This window comes from Hyperolius riggenbachi, chromosome 6, assembly GCF_040937935.1.
Source record: "Hyperolius riggenbachi isolate aHypRig1 chromosome 6, aHypRig1.pri, whole genome shotgun sequence".
NCBI lineage: Eukaryota > Metazoa > Chordata > Amphibia > Anura > Hyperoliidae > Hyperolius > Hyperolius riggenbachi.
Window position 1 is genome coordinate 200931517 of NC_090651.1, and position 27081 is coordinate 200958597.

The 27081-nt window shown below is 46.3% G+C and overlaps 1 protein-coding gene across 1 annotated transcript in view; it reads left to right on the forward strand.

Moving 5' to 3' along the window:
- Nucleotides 1-27081, forward strand: part of JHY (junctional cadherin complex regulator) — a 250608-nt gene that overhangs the window by 20766 nt on the left and 202761 nt on the right. The window contains exon 2 of the mRNA XM_068240301.1: nucleotides 16693-17017. Coding sequence (XP_068096402.1) covers nucleotides 16731-17017 — 287 coding nt within the window. The 5' untranslated portion in view covers nucleotides 16693-16730. The remainder of the gene's footprint in view (nucleotides 1-16692; nucleotides 17018-27081) is intronic.

A 27081-nucleotide genomic window follows, 5' to 3' on the forward strand; every position in this document is an offset into this window, starting at 1 on the left:
TGTGCCTCATGACTGCTGAATTTGTCTTGTTGCGGGCCTCATGGTTACTGACTTTGTCTTGTTGGGGGCCTCATGATTTGTTGGGGGCCTCAAGATTGCTGAATTTGTCTTGTTGGGGGCCTCATGATTGCTGAATTTGTCTTGTTGGGGGCCTCATGATTGCTGAATTTGTCTTGTTGGGGGCCTCATGATTGCTGAGTTGGTCATGTTGGGGGCCTCATGATTGCTGAATTTGTCTTGATTGGGGGGGGGGGGGCTCATGATTGCTGAATTTGTCTTGTTGGGGGTCACATGATTGCTAACTGTGAGACTATGGAAAAAGCTGAATCATCATCATATGAGATAGCATTAAACCTACTTTTTACGCTTTTTAAAACAGAAAATGAAACTGGGAGGTTCTAAAAAAATGAATAATTTTTTCAGGAGTACGATGGATGAAATTGTTTATCTTCACAGTTTATTTTCAACTTAATTTTCCATAATGTTCATGTATGAGTTAAAACGTTTGTATTTAGTTTAAATTGCTGTTGGCACTTTGTGATAGTAAAGTGACTTTGCAGTTTGGACACTTGACCTCCAAAAGGTTCGCCACCACTGTGCTAATCTAATGTCCCACCATTGCTTAGTTCATGTAAACTTGTCTCCACCCACGACCACACCCACATTCTGGTTCATGACCACACCCATTTTTCGGCATGACGTAGCTCCATTTTTTGGCGCACAACACCAACCCAGATTTGCGGCGCGGCGCGCGTAGCGCGCCGCCCTGCTTTTTGCTCCCCACTTTTTGCCCCCCCCGGAAAATTTTCTGCGGACGCCCATGAGGAGAGGGTTCTTGTTAGGCATCGATAGGAGAGGGTTCTTGTTAGGCATCGATAGGAGAGGGTTCTTGTTAGGCTTCGATAGGGGAGGGTTCTTGTTAGGCATTGATGGGGAGGGTTCTTTTTAGGCATCAACAGGGGAGGGTTCTTGCTAGGCATTGATAGGGGAGTTAGGGTACAGAGGAGTATAGCAGAATACCTACTATACAGTGTCGGCTCCAGGATTTTTTTGGGGGGAGGTGCTATTCAGGTGCTGGACCAACTTCAGGGGTAGCTGATGACCCTTTGCGTCCCGCGTAAAAAAATGGGTGTGGCTATAATGGGTGTGACACGCGAAGCAGCAAAAATGGGCGTGGTCATGACCGGATGAGGGCGGAGCTAACTGTAATTTAAAAGTGCAACGCAAAGACAGTGGGCCCAAGTTTGGTGACCCTTTCACCAGAAAATTCACATAATTGTGCAGGTTTTCTCAAGAAAATACACGTAATGTGAGTAGATTTGCCCAGAAAATATGTTTAATCATGTCAGCAGATTTGCCCAGTAAATACGTTCAATCATGTGGCAGATTTGACCAGAAAACACTTCAATCATGTGGCAGATTGTAGACGCCGAAAGTCAGTTCACGCTGGGGGGTGCTTTATGGGTGCTTGGATAACTTTAGAGGGTGCTTCAGCACCCCAAAGCACCTCCCTGGTGCCGCCCCTGCTACTATAGCAGATAAATATTGGTAAAACTACCGATACTGCACTATAGCAGATAATAGAATATCATTAAAATTTACCAATATTCTATCAGTGCTATTTCACACCCATTTTTCTCGCTTTTTTTCCCCTCTTTTGCATAACCCCCCAGCCCAGTGTAATTTTATGCAAGTATAATACTTCCTATATGGAAAAAGAGACACTGTTTATTGAAGATTTATAATAAAGTATTTTTGTAGCACTGTGTCACTGACACATTTGCAAGGTGCTTTACAGAGTACTGACTCTCAGCATGGGATAATTCTGAGGGAACCTGTCAGAATTCTAGCGGTTTTATTTATGCAGGAAAAGCTGTCATATGTGTATGTTTTAAGTTTTAATGTTCTATGCAAAATTTCATTGTAAACAGTGAAGTTAGAGTACTTTTTTAAAATATTGCTCTGTGACATCTCAGCATATTCCAGACAGTGGAACTCATAATTATTATATTATTTTGGTTACAGAAGCCAAAACATTTTTGTCTGTTACAAGAATCTTTCAAATGTCAAGGTTACACGGCGCAGTATGTAAAAGACTGAAAACACGTTAAAACTCACATTACTGCAGCAATCATTCATATATATATATATATATATATATATATATATATATATATATATATATATATATATATATATATATATATATATTATACATTTGCTCAGTTATTACACATAAATATTAATAATCAATACAGTCCTTCTAAAGAAATAAATAATTATTGTTAAAACCTATAATTACACATAATACAATTTAATATTTTGAAATACAGTTAAATGCTGGATTCTGCCAGAGATGCTTTGGGTTTGTGAAACATTTTCGTGGGATTGTTTTGGTTCTGGAGGATTGTTGACATGTACTACAAGGCTGTTACAGCCAGCAAGAAAAGATAACATTTCCCAGCCAGAGAAAATCAAAATATGAAAAATATAAAACAATAGAAGGGGTTTTCCCAATTAGTTAAAGATGATGAAATGCTGACATCTGCCGGTTGAAGTTATTATATTTATTCATAAGAAAGGCAAATATATAGAACATGATTTTATATTATTACATTTTAATATGCAATTATATTTTATGTGAGTAATTGTTTTAAGAAGAATTATATAATAAGCTTTATATTTAAATAAGTATATTGGAAGCCCTGTATGTTTCAATAAGCCCTAAATTGCTGAAGACTCTCACAGGTCTGGTTACAGTGTCAACCTGACCAATCTTATGTCTGGGAAAGAACAGACACATTCCAAACTAATTAGCAGAAAGACACATTATCAGAAATGCGCCATGAATGACATTGTTTAGTCTCAATGTCGGGGGCAAAAAAGTCAACCAGCAGACAAGATGGCGGGTGACGTCCAGTTTTAATTAACTGCGTCAGAAATGACCTAATCAAAATTTATAAACAATAATATTATGATTTAGGTATTCAAAACATGATAAAGCATTGACGCACGGAAGCTTTAGCCAATCAGAACCTGAGATGCAGGGAAATTCCGGATTAGGCAGCCATATTGCATCCAATCACTATGAAAGTAGAAGCTGAAAGCTCATAGTTTGCAGAAGCCCAACAATCTCCTGAGAAGACACATGAGGCAGAAGCTACCTTCCCACAAGTGGTTCTAGATGCTGAAGAGATGACAGAGAAGGGGTAATATGCTTAATATTCTGGTGATTTACTTTATTAATTTTTCAGCATTATGTTCTGTTAAGATGTTAGCAAGAAGTTTTTTTAGAAGCTATCTTTTTATGCTATTTCTTTAAGAAGATTACTACAAGTTTTACACAGCTACTAGATACACAGCTATTAATACAGATGGGACTGCTTTTGATCTTATTCTACATAACACAACTGTTATATTCTTTTTTGAATGTACTTAGAAGATTGATGATCGCTTGGCTAAAACCCTTCATGAGACGGAATACTGTTAGAAGGAAACACTACTTGGAACTGTTCATATTTTGTATATATGCTGTATGATAAGTGATATGATAAATGATAAAAATGATAAATACAATTTTTAATATAAAATCATATACTGAGTGCTCTGATTCATTTCAAGGTATACCGTCAATCTATAATTACTGTTATAGAGGGTTCAGACCCCGCTATGCCGGATTTATATGATAGCAACGCTTTAAGGGCTGGTCCTTTACTGAGTTAGCAATCATGAAAAAGGCATGAAAAAGGCAAAAACCATCCATTATTGTAACGATCGGTGTAACACAGAGAGGGTCTGATTACCGGTGATCTGCAGTATCACCGAGAATGCAGAATATACCCGATTATTGATGATCTGCAGTATCACCGATAATCAGATATATATTCTAACCTCTGGACACCTGAGAGATACGAGTGTTTTGGTGTAACAGTAATACTTGGAGAATTGCACCTTAGGAGAAGGTACAGAAGCAGTAAGGATTACTGCACAGAAGTATGTTCCTTCCGTATGCCTAGACTCTCCCGGGGGAGGAGCTAGGCTGAGGGTAGGAAGGACAGAACGTGAGTGACACCAGTGAGGGGGTGTCACTAACAGATCTGGGAACTGCCTCTAACAGTAAGGCCAGTTCTCGATGTTGGGCAATCCAGGTCGGTTAACACATAGACAGATACGGTACAGATTCAGGAGACAGATACGGAATCCAATAGACAGGCAGGGTTTGGCAACGGAGTATCAGAATAGTGGGGTACAGAATCAGGAGGCAAATGCAGAGTCCAGGAACGAGCAGAGTTTGGCAACAGGATATCAGAGATAGCAAGGTACAGAATCAGAGTACAGGAGGATAGTCAGGCAGGCAGAAGGTCATAACAAATAATACAGTTCAATATTCCTAACGCTAAGGTGTGAGGTCCGTGATCGTCAACACCTTTGGAAACTATGCTAGAACATAGATACAGACAAGGCCTGAGTGCTACCACGTTGTGATTGCAACGACAGACAACCAGAGAATGACCAGCACCCAGTATATATACACCTGTGCTCTCCAGCACCTCCCTTAAGTGCTGGACCAATGAGAGTTGCTGTAATTGTCAGCTGACCGGCCTGGTCAGCTGACCTTTCTCTGACTGCCATAAAAGTTCTGCCTCTCCGCGCGCGTCATTCTGAACCTAGGTGGACTACCAGTCCCAGCCACACCAGTACTGCTTTGCAATGTCTCCGCTGACCCATGCGCGGGGTTGGTCGCACCGCTATCTGCACCAGCGGCTGCCTCCCCGCGCTGGGTCAAAGTGTCAGCAACAGGGCCGCGTTCCGCCATGCTCTCCATGGAAACAGCCGCCTCACGCTGAGTGGAGGCGGCTGATTTCCCACGTTTCCTTACAGTAGGAGGAGTGGACTCCGGACAGCTCCTTACCGGCTTCTCAGGATGTAAGGCGTGGAATTCCCTTTTCAATTTGTCAGCATGCATGCGACACTCCGGTACCCATTTCCTTTCCTCAATCCCATACCCCTTCCAGTGCACCAAATACTGTACTGAATTCTGCACCACACGTGAGTCTAAAATCTTCTCTACTTCGTACTCAGGCTGGTCATCTATCATCACAGGAGGAGGAGGAGTGGGACCCACATGGACTGCTGGCTTGAGCAGTGACACATGGAAAGATCTTACGCCACGCATGCTGGCAGGAAGATCAATGGCATAAGTAACATTGTTGATCTTTCTAGCCACCGGAAATGGACCGACAAACCTGGGGCCCAATTTGTCTGAGGGCTGTTTCAGGGTCAAGTGACGTGTGGATACCCACACCAAGTCTCCTGGTTGGAATCTCACGGTCCACCACATGTCTTTAAAAGATTTTTGCCAGGCCTCCAGAGCTGGAAACTGAGTGGAGGCCACTGGCAATGGGGAGAACTTGGGCAATCTCCCCGTCACTACCTGAAACGGAGAAAATCCGGAGGAAGAACTTTTCAAATTATTTTGTGCAAATTCTGCGAAGGGCAGAAATTTGACCCAGTCATTCTGCGCCTCTGCAACGTAACACCTCAAAAACTGCTCCAATGACTGATTGACTCTCTCAGTCTGGCCATTGGTCTGTGGGTGGTAGCCTGACGAAAATGACAGCTTCATGCCCATTTGGATGCAAAATGCCCTCCAGAATCTAGAAATAAATTGGACTCCCCGATCTGACACTATGTTTTCTGGATTGCCATGCAGCCGGAAAACGTGGGTGATGAACAAATCGGCCAGTTCCTGGGCCGAGGGGAGTCCTTTCAAGGGCACAAAATGGGCCATCTTACTGAAGCGGTCGACTACCACCCAAATGACCGACATGCCCTCAGACCTGGGAAGCTCACCCACAAAATCCATGGACAAATGAGTCCACGGTTCACTCGGGGTGGGCAAAGGCTGCATCGTACCTACAGGTGCCAGCCGGGAGGGCTTGCTTTTTGCACATACCGTACACTCCCTAACAAACTCTTTGCAATCTGCTGCCAGAGAAGGCCACCAAGCACACCTGGCCACAAGATCTTGCGTTCTAGACGCCCCAGGATGTCCCGCATTCTTGTGTGAATGGAACATTTCCAAGACCTGGAGACTAAATGGTAGAGGAATAAACATAACCCCATCCTGTTTCCCTTCCGAGATGTCCTGCTGGAAGGGACTTAAAGTCTCCTTCCAATCCTCCCAAGTTTCAGTTGTAGCTAGCACCAATGTCTGTGGGACAATGGTCTCAGGAACGGAGGGCTGTGCTGTCTCTGGTTCAAAGCACCTGGAGAGGGCATCTGCCTTAATATTCTTGCTACCCGGCGTGTACGTAATAATAAATCTGAACCTTGAGAAAAACAGTGACCATCGAGCCTGACGAGGGCTTAACCTTTTAGCCCCCTCGATGTATTCCAGATTTTTGTGATCAGTGTAAACCGTGATCGTATGTTCTGCTCCTTCTAACCAATGACGCCATTCTTCATAGGCCAGTTTAATGGCTAGGAGCTCCCTGTTGCCTATATCATAGTTTCTCTCTGCTGGGGAGAACCTGCGAGAGAAATAAGCACACGGGTGTAATCTTCCCTGCAACCCAGACCGTTGAGACAGCACAGCTCCCACTCCAACCTCCGAGGCGTCCACCTCGACGATGAAGGGATAGGAAGTGTCTACATGTCTTAGGATGGGTGCAGAGCAGAACAGATCTTTTAAAGTGGAAAATGCCTGCAGAGCTTCTGGAGACCAGTGGGTGGTATCTTCCCCTTTTTTGGTGAGACTGGTGAGGGGTGCAATGACAGTGGAGTACCCCTTTATGAACCTTCTATAGTAATTCGCAAACCCTAAAAAATGCTGCAAAGACTTCAACCCCACTGGCTGTGGCCATTCCAGAACAGCAGAGACTTTGGCAGGGTCCATAGACAGGCCCGAGGTGGAAATTATATATCCCAGGAAGGCAACAGAGGTGACCTCAAAGGTGCATTTTTCCAGTTTCGCATAAAGCATGTTTTGCCTTAATTTATTCAGCACAAACTTGACATGGGATCTGTGCTCGGAGAGGTTGTTGGAGAAAATAAGGATGTCATCCAGGTAAACCAGGACAAATTTGCCCAACACCTCTCTGAATACCTCATTAATTAGTTCTTGGAAGACGGCCGGGGCATTACACAGCCCGAAGGGTATCACTAAGTACTCGTAATGCCCGTCGGGCGTGTTAAAGGCCGTCTTCCATTCATCGCCCTCTCTAATCTGCACCAGGTTGTATGCACCCCTTAAATCCAATTTTGAAAAAATCTGAGCGTCAGTAATCTGCGTGAATAAGTCGTCTATCAAGGGCAAAGAATAGCGATTCTTCACTGTGATTTTATTCAAACCCCGGTAATCAATGCAGAGAGGCAGGCCACCGTCTTTTTTCTTAACAAAAAGGAAACCTGCGCCAGCAGGCGACCGGGACAGGCGAATGAACCCTTTGGCTAGGTTTTCACGGATGTATTCCTGCATGGCCACTTTCTCTGGCCCAGACAAATTATAAAGATGGCCCCTGGGAGGCATACAACCAGATCGGAGATCGATGGGGCAATCGAACGAGCGATGGGGAGGTAACTTATCTGCAGCTTTGGGACAGAACACATCTGAATACTCAGAATACTGCACGGGTACACCCTCCAAATGAACCCTGGTTTGGCCTAACTTCACCTTCCCTAAACACTGCTGAACACAATAATCTGACCAGCTAGTTAGCTGACCGGTGGCCCAATCAATCTGTGGGGAGTGGAGGTGCAACCAGGGCATACCAAGGATAACTGTGGAGGTTGTCATGTGTAGCACGAAGAACTGCAATCTTTCTCTGTGCAGCACCCCGATAGTGACTCCCACCTCTGGTGTCTGGGATAACGGATGATTCCTCTGCAGGGGGGAATCAACCACAGCTGTGACTTGGATGGGTGGTTTTACCGGGGTGAGTGAAATACCCAGTTTCTTAGCAAACTCAAAATCCATAAAATTAGCTGCAGAGCCTGAATCAACAAAGGCTTCCGTGACCTCGGTCTTATCTTCCCATGTAACTGTACAGGGAAGAAGCAACCGTTTATCTTCTAGGGGTAAGAGTCGGGCGCCTAGGGTGTTACCCCCTACAACTCCTAGGCGGTAGCGTTTCCCGGCTTATTAGGACAGTTTCGTACTCTATGTCCCCCTTCAGCACAGTACAGACACAGCTGTTCAGACATCCTCCGTCTTCGCTCCACCTGGGACAGCTTAGACCGACCAATCTGCATTGGCTCGGGTGGAGGCGTAACGGGAGGAGGTGAGGCAGAAGGAGGTGGGGTCACTGGGGTTGTGGCGTAAGACACTACTCTGACACGGTGACTACCCATGGTCTGTCTTTGATAGCGCAGCCTGCGGTCGATTCGAATGGCCGCTGAAATGGCCTCATCGACTGTTCTGGGCTCGGGCTGACTTAGCATTAAATCAGAGACCTCATCGGACAGTCCTGACAAGAAACAATCTAACAGGGCATAAGTGTCCCACCGGGCTGTAACTGCCCACCTCCTAAATTCAGCTGCATAATCTTCGACCGGACCCTTGCCTTGACGCAAAAGCTTGAGCTTCCGCTCAGAAGTCGAGGCAAGGTCCGGATCGTCGTAAATTACCGCCATAGCTTTAAAAAATTCCTCCACAGAAGTAAGGGCTAGGTCTCCGGTGGGCAAACTGTACGCCCACGTCTGAGAGTCGCCAGATAACAAGGTTTTAATAAATGTGACCCTTTGGGTTTCGGTCCCCGAGGATCGGGGTCTCAACTCAAAATAAGACAACACTCTACTCCTAAAATTACGAAAGTCGGATCTGTGGCCAGAAAATCTTTCGGGTACAGGCATACGTATGTCAATCCTAGGAGGAGATCGCACCTCGTCCACTGACGTCTGGAGGGTTTGTACAGACCCTGATAGGGCATCAATTAACGCTTTGTGATTACCCAGCACTTGGTTGATGTTATCCACCGAAGTGGCAAGTGCGCCCAGACGGTCAGTGCGTGCGTCCATATTGTTTTGGTCTGTCGTTCTGTAACGATCAGTGTAACACAGAGAGGGTCTGATTACCGGTGATCTGCAGTATCACCGAGAACGCAGAATATACCCGATTATTGATGATCTGCAGTATCACCGATAATCAGATATATATTCTAACCTCTGGACACCTGAGAGATACGAGTGTTTTGGTGTAACAGTAATACTTGGAGAATTGCACCTTAGGAGAAGGTACAGAAGCAGTAAGGATTACTGCACAGAAGTATGTTCCTTCCGTGTGCCTAGACTCTCCCGGGGGAGGAGCTAGGCTGAGGGTAGGAAGGACAGAACGTGAGTGACACCAGTGAGGGGGTGTCACTAACAGATCTGGGAACTGCCTCTAACAGTAAGGCCAGTTCTTGAGGCCGGGCAATCCAGGTCGGTTAACACATAGACAGATACGGTACAGATTCAGGAGACAGATACGGAATCCAATAGACAGGCAGGGTTTGGCAACGGAGTATCAGAATAGCGGGGTACAGAATCAGGAGGCAAATGCAGAGTCCAGGAACGAGCAGAGTTTGGCAACAGGATATCAGAGATAGCAAGGTACAGAATCAGAGTACAGGAGGATAGTCAGGCAGGCAGAAGGTCATAACAAATAATACAGTTCAATATTCCTAACGCTAAGGTGTGAGGTCCGTGATCGTCAACACCTTTGGAAACTATGCTAGAACATAGATACAGACAAGGCCTGAGTGCTACCACGTTGTGATTGCAACGACAGACAACCAGAGAATGACCAGCACCCAGTATATATACACCTGTGCTCTCCAGCACCTCCCTTAAGTGCTGGACCAATGAGAGTTTCTGTAATTGTCAGCTGACCGGCCTGGTCAGCTGACCTTTCTCTGACTGCCATAAAAGTTCTGCCTCTGCGCGCGCACGCGCGTCATTCTGAACCTAGGTGGACTACCAGTCCCAGCCACACCAGTACTGCTTTGCTATGTCTCCGCTGACCCATGCGCGGGGTTGGTCGCACCGCTATCTGCACCGGCGGCTGCCTCCCCGCGCTGGGTCAAAGTGTCAGCAACAGGGCCATGCGTGCTAACCGCGGTTTTTCCGCGTTCCGCCATGCTCTCCATGGAAACAGCCACCTCACGCTGAGTGGATGCGGCTGATTTTCCGCGTTTCCTTACAATTATCATTTGTTTGTGGGAGGAAATCCACACAACGCACAGTGACATAGCTACAAACTATTTATTATTATTATTTATTGTATTTCTAAAGCGCCAGCATAATACACAGCACTGGAAAATAAATACATACAATGATACAAAGGATTACAGACGTAACAAGGTTATACAACATAGGACAAAGCTATACAAGGCAAACAGGGTACAAGATACATGATCATGTGATTTTAGGTTAGGTAGTCCCAGTAGTACAAGTACAAAGTTGAATCTTGGAGGCCATTTTTATGAATCAGGTAAAAGTAACAGCCATACTCTCCCTTCATTGACGCTAATTTCGGCTTTTGCTATTGCTGCGGCAGCGGGGTAGTTTAGGGGTTTGAGGTTGGGCAATGGGTAATGGAAATCATTCAAGTGTACATAAAATGTACCATTTATTACGATAAGGTAAAAGGCAGGTATCTAAACATCAGTAAAATGTCAATCCATGATCATGTCAGTATATATAGTTACATAGTTGGTTAAAAGAAGACATCTGCCCATCAAGTTCAACCAGAAAAAGAACAAAAACAAAACTTTCTGAATCAGCACATATCCCAGTTGATCCAGGGGAAGACGAAAAACCTTACAAATCCTGCGCTAATTAGCTTTAAAAGGGAAAAATTCCTTCCCGACTCCAGGTGGCAGTCAGATAGATCCCTGGATCAACTCTCCCGAGAATGACCTAGTGATTATAGCTGTGGATGCCCTTCAATGCAAGGAAAACCTCTTTAAAATATAAAATACAATGTGTAGTCTAATGCATGTTTCGTGGTGATACAGCTACTTCTTCAGAGGCACAGAATTGCAGGTTCATGACGATATGAATAAAATCATAAATCAAGTAAATACAGCATTATATGGTCCTACCTGATGCTCAGAATATACACAAAAAAGGGGGGGGGGGGGTTAATGGGTCTGGGATCAGATGTGTCAAGTTTGTAACCAAAAGCCAACAAAGAGTCAAAAAGTGAAAAAGGACTCTGCACCTGTAGAATATAAAGATTCTATTCAGGTAATGCTCATTAAACCTGGCCTGTATTCAAACCTGCAACGCTACAACTGTAGTGCTTGCACTGTAAAGAGTGGTACCTAAGGATGCTGTTTAAAGTCCCGATCAGCTTTAATATTAAAAAAACTTGTTTGGTACTGCCAGATCCAAAAAATGCTGATGATAAGGGCTGATTTGTGAAGGGTGGGGGTGAGGGTGAATAAAGCAGGGCTTTTAGGTACTTGCCTCGCGTCACATAGCGCAGAAGCTTGGCATGGCTATAGACTGTGTCCCGTGCATGGGTAATGTGGGCATCCGGCGATTGCCAACCCAGAGTTCCTTTTCCTTCCAAGTTGCGACGGCCCGGGGTAGAATAGTATTTAACCACCAATCGGCTCAATCTGGGCTAAAAAGCCCTGTACGCCAAAGTGCCATGTACGCAAGGGTGAAGGGGTCTTGGCAGCTACATGATCATGTCCCGGGTCATCAAGCAGCAGCCAGAGAGGAAATGGTGTCCAGCATCTTAGAGGTAATAGGGATCCTATTTTATGTCTGTATTTTAAGAGTAAAAATAAGGGAAGCACTTATTTGTGTGCCTAGCTTGTTAAGCTACATACTCATGACCAGACACTATAGTGTGAACCGGTCAATGAACGATTGTTCCATGATCAAGAACAACAGATATTAAATAATGTATTGTTGTTTTCCCCTGCCAAGCACTGTTTCTCCGCAATCATTCCCGACCTAGGTCCCCTCCACCAGCAATCTTTGAACCGGATACAAATTGCTTGTGCGTGTGTAGTTCGCTCTTGGGCACCACTCTGGCCACCATCCCGGTACCTTTGTGATCGTGGCATGCGTGCTCACAGTGAGAGTGTGCAGTTGAATGCATAAAATGTGAAAAGGGCCTTAGTGTTTCAAAGTTGTATGCAGTCTTCTTTTTGTGAATCAGTCCTGGGGGGCCGTGTCTGGTGACTTCCAGCGTGCATCTTTACCCCAGCTGAAAAACGACATACTGTTCCATGTAGGTCATGGAGAGGTGCGTTAACTTAATTGCTCCCACTGCGCACTCTGCATGTACACAAACTACCCGGCACGTAAATGGGGGGAGGGGCAACGAGTCAGTGCTAAGGCAACGAGTCACTAGCGTCCATAACTCTATGTGTCCAACACTTGCCTGCTTCTACCTGCACGGTCTTCTCTGTGAAGATCTCCTGTAGTTTACTTCCTCATTCAGCCTGCAGCAGTTACAGACAACAGCGGTGATCAGCGTGCCACTGGAGCCAGGGCTATGCCACCATCAGAGATATGGAGAATTCCTTGTATGTTTTTTTTTTGAAAATCAAGTTCTTTTATGCTCTCCGTTAAAGTGAACGTCCGGACTAAAAATCGACTCCGCAGCACTGAAAAGGCGTGGTATTTCTTTAACAGTTTCACAGCATCAGAACTTTGTTTCTCTTATCCAAGCCTCATTTTTAGCTGCATAGAAGAAAACTGCCCGGGCTTTTTTCCCCTGATGCTGTGCAAAGCATGATGGGATTTCTGATGTTGTTGCTCTTGTTCTGCTGTTTTGGTGCAAATTTTTCTTTTTTTACATTTTGAATTTGACATTTGAAGCCTAGCGTGTGCAGCTGGGAGGGGTAATCAGGACACAGGACATTTGGAACTGTGTTTCCTGCTCCTTGTCACCTCCTTTCAACCAAAAAGATGGCTGCCCCCATGACAAAGATGGCAGCCCCCATGAATCACAAACATTTGCCTGTTCTTTTAAAACAGGGTGGGTAAAAAATTATATTACCTATCTATTCTAATTAACATAACTAATGTAACTTAATGACAGTATGTTTGTTTAGGCTGAAGTTCCCCTTTAAGTTTGAAGTGCCTGCAGTCTGTCAAATGCCAAAAAGTTATCATATATTGACTTTTTATAGAGACGTTATTATAACACTTTTTTTTTTACAATTCTTTACACCATTTCATTACATTTTATTATAATTTAAAATTCATATGATGAGCTTATAGGAGAGAGGGAGTATTTTAAAGTGTATCATTTGTGTGAAAGGTAGCAAATGAAAGGACTAAAGCCAGAGGAAAGGTGGGTAAGTTATGCCACAGAGTTACTGATGACCTGGAGTGGAGCCAGACCTTTAGGGCTCTTTCACACCAGAGCTGATTTCTGGCGTTTTAATGCAAACACAGTAGTTTGCATTTTTCCAAGGTAAAATGAAAGTCAGACTTTTATTTTACCTTTCACATCTAACTCATTGCGGTTCAACGAACTACTGTCCGCCGCTAATCAGCGTCACACCACAACATCCTGACGACACGCCGAGGATCATAACACTTGCAGTAAATCAGCTCCTGCAAGCGTTATGTAATGTGAAAGAAGCCTTAGCAGAGAGGATGAAGTTGCAGTAGTCAAAATGTGAAACAATCTGGGCATGCACAAGTAGTTTGGTTGTACCCTTGATGAAAAAGGAGTGAATATGGGAAGTTTGCTTTAGGTAAAGGTGGCATGAGGTAGATAGTGAGTTGATGTGTGGTTTGCACAAGAGAATTGAGTCAATTAATACACCTTGGCAGAGGGCCCGTGGACAGGGATTAGTGGAGTGTTGTCAAAATTGATCTTTATGCCAGAAAGGAGAATTAAATCACATGGTGGAAAAATAACTATTTCAGTTTTGTCTATGTTAAGTTTCAGAAAGAAGGGAGGAGATAGCCATGAGGCAGTCAGGGATGTCAGCTGTTAAAGAGACTCTGAAGTCTCTTTTTTTTCACTGATTTTCTCATATTAGCCTGTTAAGAGTTAATGCCAGAGTTAAATCGCTGCATCCCCGCGGCAGATGGCTGATTTATTAACTAGAAAGCGACCTGCAAATTTCTACGACTTTGCAGGTCGCAGATCGAGCTGCCCTGGCTCGCCCAGCTTTTCTTCCTAGAAAGGCTGAGCTTTGAGCTGTAGCTCTGCCTCTCCGCAATCAATCTCCGTGGGTCTCCGCCTCCTCCCTGCCCCTCTCAGTGAAAGAAGACTGAGAGGGGTGGGGAGAGGCGGCGATCTGCAGAGATTGACTGTGGAGGAGGCAGAGCTACAGCCTAAAGCTCTGCCTCATTGAGGAAGTAAAGTCCTGCGAGCCCGGGAGCTTTGCAGGGCTAATCCCCAGCTATAAATCTGTCATCTGCCGTGGGGATGCGGTGGTTTCACTTAGGCATTAACTCTTAACAAGCTGGTATGAGAAAATAAGGGAAAAAAGAGACTTCAACAGCAACTGGTATATTTCAGTTCTGACAAAATTTTGTCAGAACTGGAAGAGATCTCTGTTAGAAGAAAATGGTGAGCTTCTAAGAGGAACTGATGGTGAGGTTAGTATGTAATATTTATTTGAAGCTACATCATGTGTTTAATTTAAATAAGTTTACTCAGTTCAGGTTCCCTTTAAGTGTTTACATAGCTAAATCAGGAGCCAAGAGATAGTTGTGAGTGCCATCATCCTGTAAGTGATAATGAAAACCAAAAGAGCTGAAGTAGTACTGACAGAGAAGGATCAGAGGACTGAGCCGCTGGGTACCCCAACAGGGAAGGGGTGCAAGGTGGAGGTGATGTCCAAGTGAGTAACTCTGAAGGTCCTATCTGAGAGATAACAGAAAAGCCAGGAGAGAGCAAGAACCTGGATGCCGAGAGAGGAGAGGATTTTGAGAAGCAGAGGATGGTCTACTGTGTTAAAAGCTGAGGAGAGATCAAGAAAGATGAGGATTGAGTAGAAGGCTTTAGATTTAACATTGTAAGTCATTAATCATTTTAACTAGGACTGTTTCTGTGGAGTGACTAGGTCTGATTGGAGATGATCAAACAGTTAGTTGGCAATGAGGTGATGCACCAATCCCGAGTGGACATGTAAAACATTAGAGAGACTAGCCTGTACTTGGGGAGGGTAGTTGGGGGCTACAGAAGGTTTTTTTGAGTATAGTTGCTATAAGGGCCTACTTGAAAGTGAATAGGAAAGTACTAATGGAGAAGGAAAGGTTGAAGATAAGGGTTGGGGCAGGTGTGGAGAGAGGAAAAGTGAATAATGAGAGAAGATGGGACAGGATTAACGGGATCCAATCAGCATTCTTAACCCCAGGGCACCTCAACAGCAAATTATGCTAACAGTGTGCCTCATTAATAATAATAATAATAATAATAAAACCTTACAATTTACATCATATTTTTACAATCCAAAGCTTAGTAGAGACTGTGTTTACCTACTTCTGCTGGATGATAGAGCCCTATGGAAATTGCAGGCAGATAAAAAAAATGTTTTTTCTGGGGGGAAGGAGCGGGGGGGGGGGGGGGGGGGGGGAGATGTCTGGAGAAGGACAGGACGTTGTGCTTTAAACTGTTAGGGAAGTCATACATGCTCAGCTTCACACCCTGACACTGGCTAAGGGCAGCGAGAAATAATCCAGGGCACTGCTGCAGATTGCCACGTAGATACTTTGGCTGAAGCATTTTGTCTGTCACTGATTTTAAACGTTGTTTTGCGTTTGCTGCTGAGATCCTTTCAAAGGGGCAGGTAGTAGGACATGATTTAGATATGAGAGAGGAGAGGCCGTGTTCAGTTAGTTGAGAGAATATGCAAGCACAGTTTCTGCTCTCCATGTAGTCAATTTCTTGGCAGAATATATTGGTTTGTTAACTGGGAAGTAGCACATACACAACCATATGCGTGGGAGCAGATAAAAATGGTGCAGGACTAACGCCTATAAAAATGGCGCTGCCATAGACGGCAATAGTAAAAGCTGGGATTAGTGGCAAGGAGGTTAAATTATGGCGTTCCCTATTTATTGGGCAACATACTTTAACCTTCTTGCCCCTAATTGCCCCTAATCGTGGCTTTTTCTATTGCCGCCTATGGCGGCAGAGAGTAGGTAGCTAGAGGCAGGAGGGTTCGTGTTATGTAGTGGGGGTGGAGTAGTCCAGAGTTAGGTAGTGGGGGTAGAGTAGTGCAGGGTTAGGCTGGGGGGTAGTGGCTAGGTTTAGACGTAGGTAGAGGAAGGGTTCAGTACGAGAGTAGGAAAGAAATATATGTACACATTACCAGCTCCAGCTCCACTTCCTTGTAGTTAGTTTGGAGCTGTCCTGAAGCCAGCCAATCACCATGCAGCTTCAGTCCCCACATGGTGATTGGCTGGCTGCAGGACTCCTGCAATCTAAACAGAAAGTAGAGAAGATGCACTAGCCGAGACCAGGTAGTGTATGAGAGATGCTGGTAGTGACATCTTGTTACTAAGGTTATTTAATGTTTTAGGACATTTCTAAAATGTTAAATAACCTTAGTAGCAAGATGGCATTATCTGTATCACCCTGCGCCATTTTTTGCAGCGCCTTTGTTAAATGTGGATTTTCATATAGAAGACATAAAACCATATTATCCATCAAAGCAAAGATGTCAATTTTGGCCTCTTTTGAGAAAAGACTAAAGTTCATTTTTATTTGTCCCATTTTAGGGCTATGTCGAAGAATTGAAGGTTCTCCTGTCACTCAGATGGAAACCAGTTCAGGAGCAGCTTTACTCTTCACTAAGGAGTTGAAGCTGAACCTCAGCTTGGATAGTTTAGAGGACTGTGACTCTGTTAGTTTGTCTGAAGAGAGGAGATACCAGTCTGAACTCCAGGATCACATTTATAACAATGAGGAAACCTTCTGCCCTGCCAGAGAAATACAGCATGGAAGTACTCATGACTTTGCCAGCTACACACAACCAGGACACAAGAAGTCAATAGATTCAGATTTAAAGGATTACAGAGCAAGACTGGAACCTTATTACACCAGGTAACTTATGTCCTAACTAAGAAATTGAAAACTACAGAGAAAATATCTATGTATTAATCAGGAGAGAAAGAGAAAATGCCAATGGTGTAGTAACCAGGAACAAGAACCATGAAGGAGTGCCTGAAAATCAGTACCTGTTTGTTTATAAATGTGTTATTATTATTTATAAGGACCAACATATTACACATTATTTATAGGGACCAACATATGACAAACCTGCAGAACCAAGCGTAATTATAAAATCAGCTCTTAATTAGAGTATATTAAAAAGTTTGGCTGCATACATAACAATTACATCTTATGACAAAAAAGCTTATAATTTAAAGCCTGGTACACACATACAATTTTGATTGTCCAATCACTGGCCAAATTTACCATCTCCATGTGGCATGAGAACCAACAGAAATACTAGGAACAGACTGTGGAGGTACGCTCTTATACTACATGGAAGTGGTAAAATTGGTGAATCACTGGCCAATCTAAATAGATTGTGTGTACCAGGCTTAAGAGGTAATAGTATACTACATGTAGGAGAAGTGGAACTATGGTCAATTAGGGTCTGAGCCCATGATACAGTTGTGTCAGCTTTTCAGCAACACATCAATGTTACAGATACTGAAAACTGGACAGAAGCGGACACAACTGCGTTAGTGGATTCAAGTAGAGATGGCCCGAACAGTTCGCCGGCGAATGGGAACTGGCAAACTTCCGGAGTTCGCGATCACGGAGAACCGCAAACTTTTCCGGACGTTCGATTCGCCCCCATAGTGCATCATTAGGGTAAACTTTGACCCTCTACATCACAGTCAGCAGGCACATTGTAGCCAATCAGGCTACACTCCCTCCTGGAGCCCCACCCCCCCCTTATAAAAGGCAGGCAGCGTCAGCCTTTTCACTCACTCGTGTGGTTGCACTAATTAGAAAAGGAAGAGCTGCTGCAGAGAGAGCTATAGGGAAAGCTTAATTAGGCTCTTGTAGGCTTGTTAGCTTGCTCCTTGCTGATTCTTATTGCTAAAAAAAACACCCCTCAACAGCTCTTTTGAGAGCTAATCTTGTTCTTGTGATCTATTTTTTTTTTTGTGTGTGGCCCACTTGCATTATATACAGCCCTGTCAGTCAGTTGCAGCTGGCCTTGGGCCCCTTGGTGGTAATTCCTACTGTGCCACTGCCAGGCCCAGCACATTCAGTGAGTGACTACCTGTGTGTGTGACAGGCAGCTGCACATTTGTAATCCCAATCACTGCACATGTTCACTGTTCAGTGCACCTACCTACCTACCTACATGAGCGCACGCATTGTTAATACCACCAGTCATTGCACCTGGTTACGGTACCTGTTTGTGTGTGACAGGCAGCTGCACATTTGTAATCCCAATCACTGCACCTGTTCACTATTCAGTGCGCCTACCTACCTACCTACGTGAGCGCACGCATTGTTAATACCACCAGTCATTGCACCTGTTCACGGTACCTGTGTGTGTGTGTGACAGGCAGCTGCACATTTGTAATCCCAATCACTGCACCTGTTCACTGTTCAGTGCACCTACCTACCTACCTACGTGAGCGCACGCATTGTTAATACCACCAGTCATTGCGCCTGTTCATGGTACCTGTGTGTGTGTGTGTGACAGGCAGCTGCACATTTGTAATACCAATCACTGCACCTGTTCACTGTTCAGTGCACCTACCTACCTACCTACGTGAGCGCAAGCAGTGTAATATACCACCAGTCACTGCACCTGTTCACGGTACCTGTGTGTGACAGCTGCACATTTGTAATACCAATCCCTGCATTCCTGTTCAGTGCACCTGTGTGACCGCACGCTGTTTAGTATACCAGTCAGTGCATACCTGTTAACTGCACCTGTGTGACAGCTGCACATTGTATTGTAATACCAGTCACTGCACCTGTGTGACTGCACATTGTATTATTCAAGTCAGTGCATACCTTTCACTTCATCCCCACCGATACGGCCAAAACAACAGGCAGAGGCAGAGCCAGAGGCAGACCCAGAGGTAGGCCACCCGGCAGGTCTCTTCGAGGTCGTGCTGACAAGATTTCGTGCGGCCCTGGCCCAAAGTACAGTGCTCAGAAGAAGGCACGTCCCATCAACTTCCAAGATTGTCAGGACGTGGTTGACTATTTAACACAGAACACCTCATCTTCCGCAGCCACCAGCGCTACTACAAGTACCACATCCACTACATTTGACACTTCGCAGGAGTTATTTGGTTCAGGAAATCACTGATTCACAGCCATTATTGTTACAACAAGATGATGGCGCTAAGCAAGTTACACCACCTCATATGTCTGAGTTAGGCGACACTATTGACATAACGTGTGAGGAGGAGGATGATGAAGTACCTGCTGATGGTGCAGTTTTGGAGGTGTTTGATAGCTGGGGAGGATGATTATGATGATTATGATGATTATGACGATACGGATGCCACGTGGGTTCCCAACAGAGGAGATGAACAGGGGGACAGTTCAGAAGGGGAGTCAGAGAGGAGTAGGAGGAGACGAGTTTCTGAAAGAAGCAGGGGGAGCTCGTCGTCAGAAACAGCTGGTGGCAGTGTCCGGTGCCATGTATCGCCACCTATGGACAGCCAGCCAACATGCCCTTCAACGTCAGCTGCTGGCGCTACCATAGTGCCCACACCCCAGGGTGGCTCAGCGGTGTGGAAATTTTTTATTGTGTATGCCAAAGATCAGAGCAATGCCATCTGTACTCTCTGCCACCAAAAATTGAGCCGTGGAAAGGCCAACACCCACATAGGGACAACTGCCTTACGAAGGCACATGCAGAAATGGCACAAACAGCAATGGGAAGACCACCTGAGCAAAATCAGCACACAAAAGCAAAGCCACCCTCCTTCTCCTCTTCCTCCTTCAGGTGCATCGTCTTCTTCAGCCGCTTTCTCCCTTTCACCTTCACAATCACAGCCAACCTCCTCCACTCCGCCTCTCAACTTGAGTGGGTCCTGCTCCTCTGCCCACAGCAGCAGCCAGGTGTCCGTGAGGGAAATCTTTGAGTGGAAGAAGTCAATGTCTGCCAGTCATCCCCTTGCCCGGTGTCTGACAGCTGGCTTGGTGGAACTGTTATCCCGCCAGCTGTTACCATACCAGCTGGTGGACTCTGAGGCCTTTTCAAAAATTTGTGGCCATTGGGACACGGCAATGGAAGTTACCAGGCCGCAATTATTTCTCAAAAAAGGCGATACCCAAACTGTACCGGGAAGTAGAAAGGCAAGTGGTGTCATCTCTGGCACACAGCGTTGGGTCAAGGATGCCTGGTCTGCCAAGCACGGACAGGTGAGGTACATTACTTACACAGCCCATTGGGTCAACCTGATGACCGATGGCAAGCAGGGAGTACGTAGCTGTGCAGCGGACCAACTTGTGACACCTCCACGGCTTGCAGGCAGGCCTGCTGCCACCTCCTCTCCTTCTCCTCCTACTCCTCCTGCTACAACTTCTTCGCTGTCGTCGACGTCCTCATCCTTGGCTGAATGGCAGCGCAACTCTACTGGTGCTGCGATCTCCTCTCCAGCTACACAGCCCCAGCTCCCCAGGGCCTATACTGCATGCCAGGTACGAAGGTGTCATGCCATCTTAGACATGTCTTGCCTCAAAGTGGAGAGTCATACTGGAGCAGCTCTCCAGGCTGCTCTGAATAAACAGGTGGATCAGTGGCTGACCCCGCACCAACTGGAGATCGGCAACGTGGTGTGTGACAATGGCAGCAATCTCATTTCGGCTTTGAATTTGGGAAAGTTGACACATGTACCCTGCATGGCACATGTGCTCAATCTCATAATCCAGAGATTTGTGTGTAAGTACCCAGGCTTACAGGACGTCCTAAAGCAGGCCAGGAAGTTGTGTGGGCATGTGTGGGCATTTCAGGCGGTCTTACACGGCCATGTCACGCTCGGACGATATTCAGCGGAGAAACAACTTGCTGGTGAGGCGCTTGATTTGCGATAGCCCAACTCGCTGGAATTTGACCCTCGTGATGTTCGACCGCCTGCTACAACAGGAGAAAGCCGTCAAACAGTATCTCTACAACTGCAGTCAAAGGACACTGTCTGGGGAGATGGGGATGTTCTGGACGAAGTACTGGGCACTCATGCGAAATGCCTGCAGGCTCATGCGGCCATTTGAGGAGGTGACAAACATGGTGAGTCGCTGTGAAGGCACCATCAGTGACTTGATCCCATATGCCTTCTTCCTGGAACGTGCCGTGCGTAGAGTGGTGGATCAAGCTGTGGATGAGCGTGAACAGGAACAGTTACAGGAGGAAGCGTTGTGGGATCAATTCTCATCAGAACCAGATGTTTCCTCAACACCTGCGGCAGCACAGAGGGGGAGGAGGAGGAGGAAGAGTCGTGTGGGGAAGAGTCAGATGATGAGGAAGGTGGGTTTTTTTGAGGAGGAGGAGGCAGCAGAAGAACAACCGCAGCAGGCATTGCAGGGGGCTTGTGCTGCTCAATGCTCCCGTGGTATTGTTCATGGCTGGGGGCAGGAGGAGAACTTACCTGACATCACTGAGGAAGAGCAAGAGGAGTTGGATAGTACGTCTGCATCCAACTTTGTGCAGATAGCGTCTTTCATGCTGTCCAGCCTGTTAAGGGACCCCCGTATAAAAAAACTCAAGGGGAATCAGCTGTACTGGGTGGCCACACTACTAGACCCTCGGTATAGGCACAAAGTGGTGGACATGTTACCAACTCACCTGAAGGCAGTAAGGATGCTGCACATGCAGAACAAACTATGCTTTACAGTGCATTTAAGGGTGATGTCACAGCACAATTGAATTAAGGTGCCACTGCCAGTAATCCTCCTCCTCCCATGTCCACGCAGGCAAGGACAGGAAGCTTTAGCAATCTCATGGTTATGTCAGACATGCGGACACTCTTTAGTCCAACGCCTCGCCTTAGCGCTCCCGGATCCACCCTCCACCAATGCCTCGACCGGCAGGGAGCCAACTACCTGGCCTTAAGTGTGGATGATGACACTGTGACCAGCGATGAACCCTTGGACTACTGGGTGCGCAGGCATGACCTGTGACCAGAGCTGTCCCAATTTGCCATCCAACTTCTGTCTTGCCCTGCCTGAAGCGTCCTGTCAGAAAGGACATTCAGTGCAGCTGGAGGCATTGTCACTGAGAAGAGAAGTTGCCTAGGTCACAAAAGTGTTCAGTACCTTACCTTTATCAAAATGAATGAGGCATGGATCCCGGAGGGTTACTGCCCGCCCGAAGACTAAGTCATTCCCTGCACACAGCATCTCTGCCTGCACGCCGTGTGACTGGCTGCCTGCCCCAAGACTAAGTCGGTCCCCACACAGCATCTCTGCCTGCAGGCCGCTTGACTGCCACCACCACATTAGGACTCCAGGTGGATTCCTGAATTAGCAGCGGCCACTATACAAATTTTTCTGGTGCGTGTACATGCCTGCCTAAAACAAAAGGCATGTACATGTGTCAAATCCCCTTCATGATCGTTACCTTGCCGTGGTGAAGGGGCTTGCGTATCACAACGAAGCAATGACTGACAGCTATTTGAGTGTGTTGGGGTTGAGGGGCACAACTGACCCAAGAAAATAGATAATAAGGTTGTTGATTCATTGTGGACAGACCAAATTCGATCAGCTGGACACTCAGTCACTGTTGTTCTGTCATTCAGCTACCTCAGCCCGACCATATGGGCTTGAAAACTGCCGTGGCCTGCACTCTGGCCATTATGCGCACCAGTCCAGCACGGCCGTCACTACACAAACAGCTGTTTGTGGTGCGTTACACAGCGAGTTTGCTCTGTCAGTGTGAAGCAGTGCACTAATTACACTCCCTGATTGATGTATACACATGCAAGATGTTTTAACCTTCCTGGCGGTAAGCCCGAGCTGAGCTCGAGCTATGCCGCGCAGGAAGATATCTCAGCCCCTGGTCGGGCGATTTGCTCAGTTTAAAATGCTGTACGCGCAGCTAGCACTTTGCTAGCCGCGCGTACAGCTCGATCGCCGCCGCTCTGCGGCGATCGCCCGCACGCAGCGGCGCAAGAGGGCCCCCCCTCCCCGCCAGAGCCCTGCGCTGCCCGGACCAATGAGTTCCGGGCAGCGCTATGGGCTGGATCGGAGGTGTCTGACGTCAGGACGTCGGCTGACGTCCATGACGTCATTCCGATCGTCGCCATGGCGACAGGAGAAGCCAAACAGGGGAGCGCGTTATATACGCGTTCCCCTGTTTGCTATTGATGCCGGCGACGATCGCACTAGAGGGACACATGCGCCCTCTAGTGGTGTTTCATGTAGCTACCACTCTGGTAGCTTTACATGAAACAAAAAATAAATAAAAAAAAAAGGATTTTTGCCTAAGTGGCAAAAAAAAATTAACCGCCAGGGAGGTTAAAGCACTTTAGGCCTCCAATTTAGCATGCAATGTGATTTCTGCCCTTAAAACGCTGCTGTGTGTCAAATCCTGACTTTTCCCAGGGACTTTTGGCGTGTATCCCACTCTGCCATGCCCCCCTCTAGGTGTTAGACCCCTTGAAACATATTTTCCATCACTTTTGTGGCCAGCATAAATGTTTCTAGTTTTCAAAGTTCGCCTCCCCATTGAAGTCTATTGCGGTTCGCGAAAGTTCGCATGTTCGCGATTGTTTGCGGAAGTTCGCGAACGTGGTTCGCAAACTGAAAATCGGAGGTTCGGGCCATCTCCAGATTCAAGCCCTTAGTGATAGTTTAGGTACAGAAAGCTGGGAAGGTGATTTAGAAGAAGTGAGTTTTGAACTCAAATGTGTTGGAGCGATGTGTGCGAAAAGGTTATGAGTGAAGAAGTCATTAATGTAGGCAGATGTGGTTGTATAAGGATTACATTGGTAATAACATTTAGCTTAGCTTAGCATTCTTGTAGAAAAAGCTTTCACAGGAATAACAACAGCAATATCACATAGTGGATGAACAAACTAAGCACTTACAGGGGTTGGACAAAATAATGTAAATACCTTGAAAATCAACAAAATATATTTTAATATGGCGTAGGTCCACCCAGGGCCGGCCCTAGACTTTTTGCCGCCTGAGGGGGGGGGGCGCTCTGGGGGGCCGCCGAGCTGGAGGGGTAGCTGGCAGGACGGGGGTATTGGGCCAGCGGCGGGGAGGGGGGTCGGACCCCCCCCTCCCTCGCCTGGGTCCCCCGTCCTCCGCTCCCCTCCAGCCTAAATAGAAGCAGCCGTATGTGTAAGAGGCACGGACGGGGAGGACACTCACCTCTTCCCAGCATGCGCTCCACTGACATCACTTCCTGCAGCGTTGCAGGAAGTGATGTCAGTGGAGCGCACGCTGGAGCGAGGAGGAATATAGTGTCTCCCCGCCCGTGCCTCTTACACATACGGCTGCGTCTATTTAGGCTGGAGGGGAGCGGAGGACGGGGGACCCAGGCGAGGGAGGGGGGGGTCCGACCCCCCTCCCCGCCGCTGGCCCAATACCCCCGTCCTGCCAGCTACCCCTCCAGCTCGGCAGGCCGGCTCCCCGCACCCACGGACGGGCGGGTGCCGCCCCTGGAAATTTGCCGCCTGAGGCAAAAGTTTCACCCCGCCTCATGAGCGGGCCGGCCCTGGGTCCACCTTTTGCGGCAATTACATCCTCAATTCTCTGAGGTATTCATTCATACAAATTCTGAATTGCTTATAAAGGAATTTTAGCCCATTCTTCAGTTAAAACACCCTCCAGTTCTTTTAGAGACAATGGAGGTGGAAAATGGAAATCGACTCCTTACTTGAATCTCTAATAACGACCATAAATGCTTAATAATGTTGAGGTCTGGGGATTGTGGTGGCCAGATGAGATGCTCAACTTCATTAGAATGTTCCTCGTGCCATTCTTTCACAATTCAAGCTGTATGGACTGGGGCATTATCATCTTGAAAGATGGCATTCCCCGACCCCTCCGGAAGTAGTTTATGAACCATAGGATGAACTTGGTCGCCCAAAATTCCTAAATAGTCTCGTCTAATTCTTCCATGAAGGGAAATCATTGGCCTGACGGATTTCCAAGAAATAGCACCCCAGATCATCACAGAAGAACCCCTGCCATGTTTTATGGTTGGGAGAAGGCAGTCCGGATGAAATGCTTGTTTCGGCTGTCTCCAAACGTACACGTAAATGATGATTCATCAGAGAAAATCACATTTTTCCACTGCTCGAGGGACCAATTCTGGTGGTTTCTACACCACTCGAAACGCTTTGAAACATTTATCTTTGAGAGCAGAGGTTTTCTAATTGCAGTTCTTCCGTGGAATCCTGATTTGTGCAGCTCCCGACTAACAGTTTTTGTGAAAACTGGGTTCTGTAGGTGTTCATTCAGCTCTGCAGTGATTTTAGGAGCCGTGGTCTTGCAAGCTTTTCTAACAATTCGATTTAGAGTCCGACGGTCTCTCTCAGACAACTTTGATTTTCGGCCACAACTGTGCTTTGCTGAGGACGTTTTTCCTTCTCTTTCAAAGGCAGTCATTACTTTTGAGACAGTACCTCTTGAAATGCCAAGCAATCGGGCAGTTTCTGTAGCGCCTGCCATACGAGCACCAACAAATTGGCCTCTTTGAAAGTCTGAGAGATCTGCCATTTTTATAAATTATAACTAACTTTGGTTTAAATATCTGTAAAAAACAATTATTTGAATTAAACATATCAAATAACAAAAATAATATACAAAAAAAATTAACATATGGCAAGTTTTGATTGCTTAAAACGTTCAAAGATTATGATGCCAAAATGTTAGGTGTTTCCATTATTTTGTCCAACCCATGTACTATAGACTACAATAGCACAACAGCACACAACAGTAGACATACACATGAATAAAATGCACAGTGCCAATTTGCATCTATATAGCATACACAGAATCTAAGCATAAAAGCTGTAGAATAGATATGCAAACAAAATTGTACATTTATTTCACTGTGTGAAGACATTGACATGTTGGATAGTGTTGCAAAAGCAGTCACCTACTGTTGCTGCCACCACAGCTTTCTGTATCACTATCAATACACCGTTGATACTACTGTATGTGCGCATCTGGGTCGCACTGCTGATGTAGTCCACCCAGCACATGCTGCTAGTTATTGTAACGATCGGTGTCAGCACACAGAGAGAATCTGACTATTGGTGATCTGCAGTATCGCCAATAATACAGATGTCACCTGATTATTGATGATCTGCAGAATCACCAATAATACAAGTGCGACTAACCTCCGGACACTTAACACAGTGAATAACAATAACGACAGCAATGATTCACAAGATCGTGGAAATATCCATCACACGGCGATTCCTCAGAGGTGCGGTTACCTCTGAATGGGAACCCCGTGTGTGAGAACCTCTGACCAGGCGAAGAGAGGAATCTCGGCCCCTGGCAGTAATCGTCTGCTAGGGCAGGCGTCTCGGAGAGGCAAGCCTCAGATATAACCCTACAGTGGGAGACGTTCCACTGAAGGGAGAAAGGTCAGACAAGCAAAGGTTCGGCAACAGAGAAGGCGGCAGCAGTACAGAAACAGAAGGCTGATTCAGAGTCGTTAAACGGGCAGGGTCGGCAACTTGAATCAGATAGGCAGAGGTACAAGAGTGATTAGAGTAAAGAGAAGTCAGGGATAGCCAAAGTCAAAACACAGGTAAATATACAAATACAATCCTAATCTAAGGTGTGGCGTCCTTGGTATCAACACCTGGGAAACTGGACTAAGGTCTGAGCGCTAACACAATGTGTATTCACGGCAGCAGACAAGGAGCAACTGACATCCAGCTCCTTAAATGCTGAGAGACACTCAGCCAGCCCGCCCAGAAGCCCAGCCAATCCGGAGACCTCCTGAGGTCAGCTGACTGGAGAGTCAGCTGACCTTCCTACGTAGGAGGTAAAAGTCCTGCCGCCTCGCGCGCGCGCGCATGACCCTCTGCCTCTGAGTACAGTCTCAGAGAGGCCAGGCCCGAGGTCAGCGCACGAACGCGCACTGAAATCCGCCGGCTGGGTCGCGGGACCCGCCGCCATGTCGCCAGCCGCGGCGGCGGTGTCCCCCC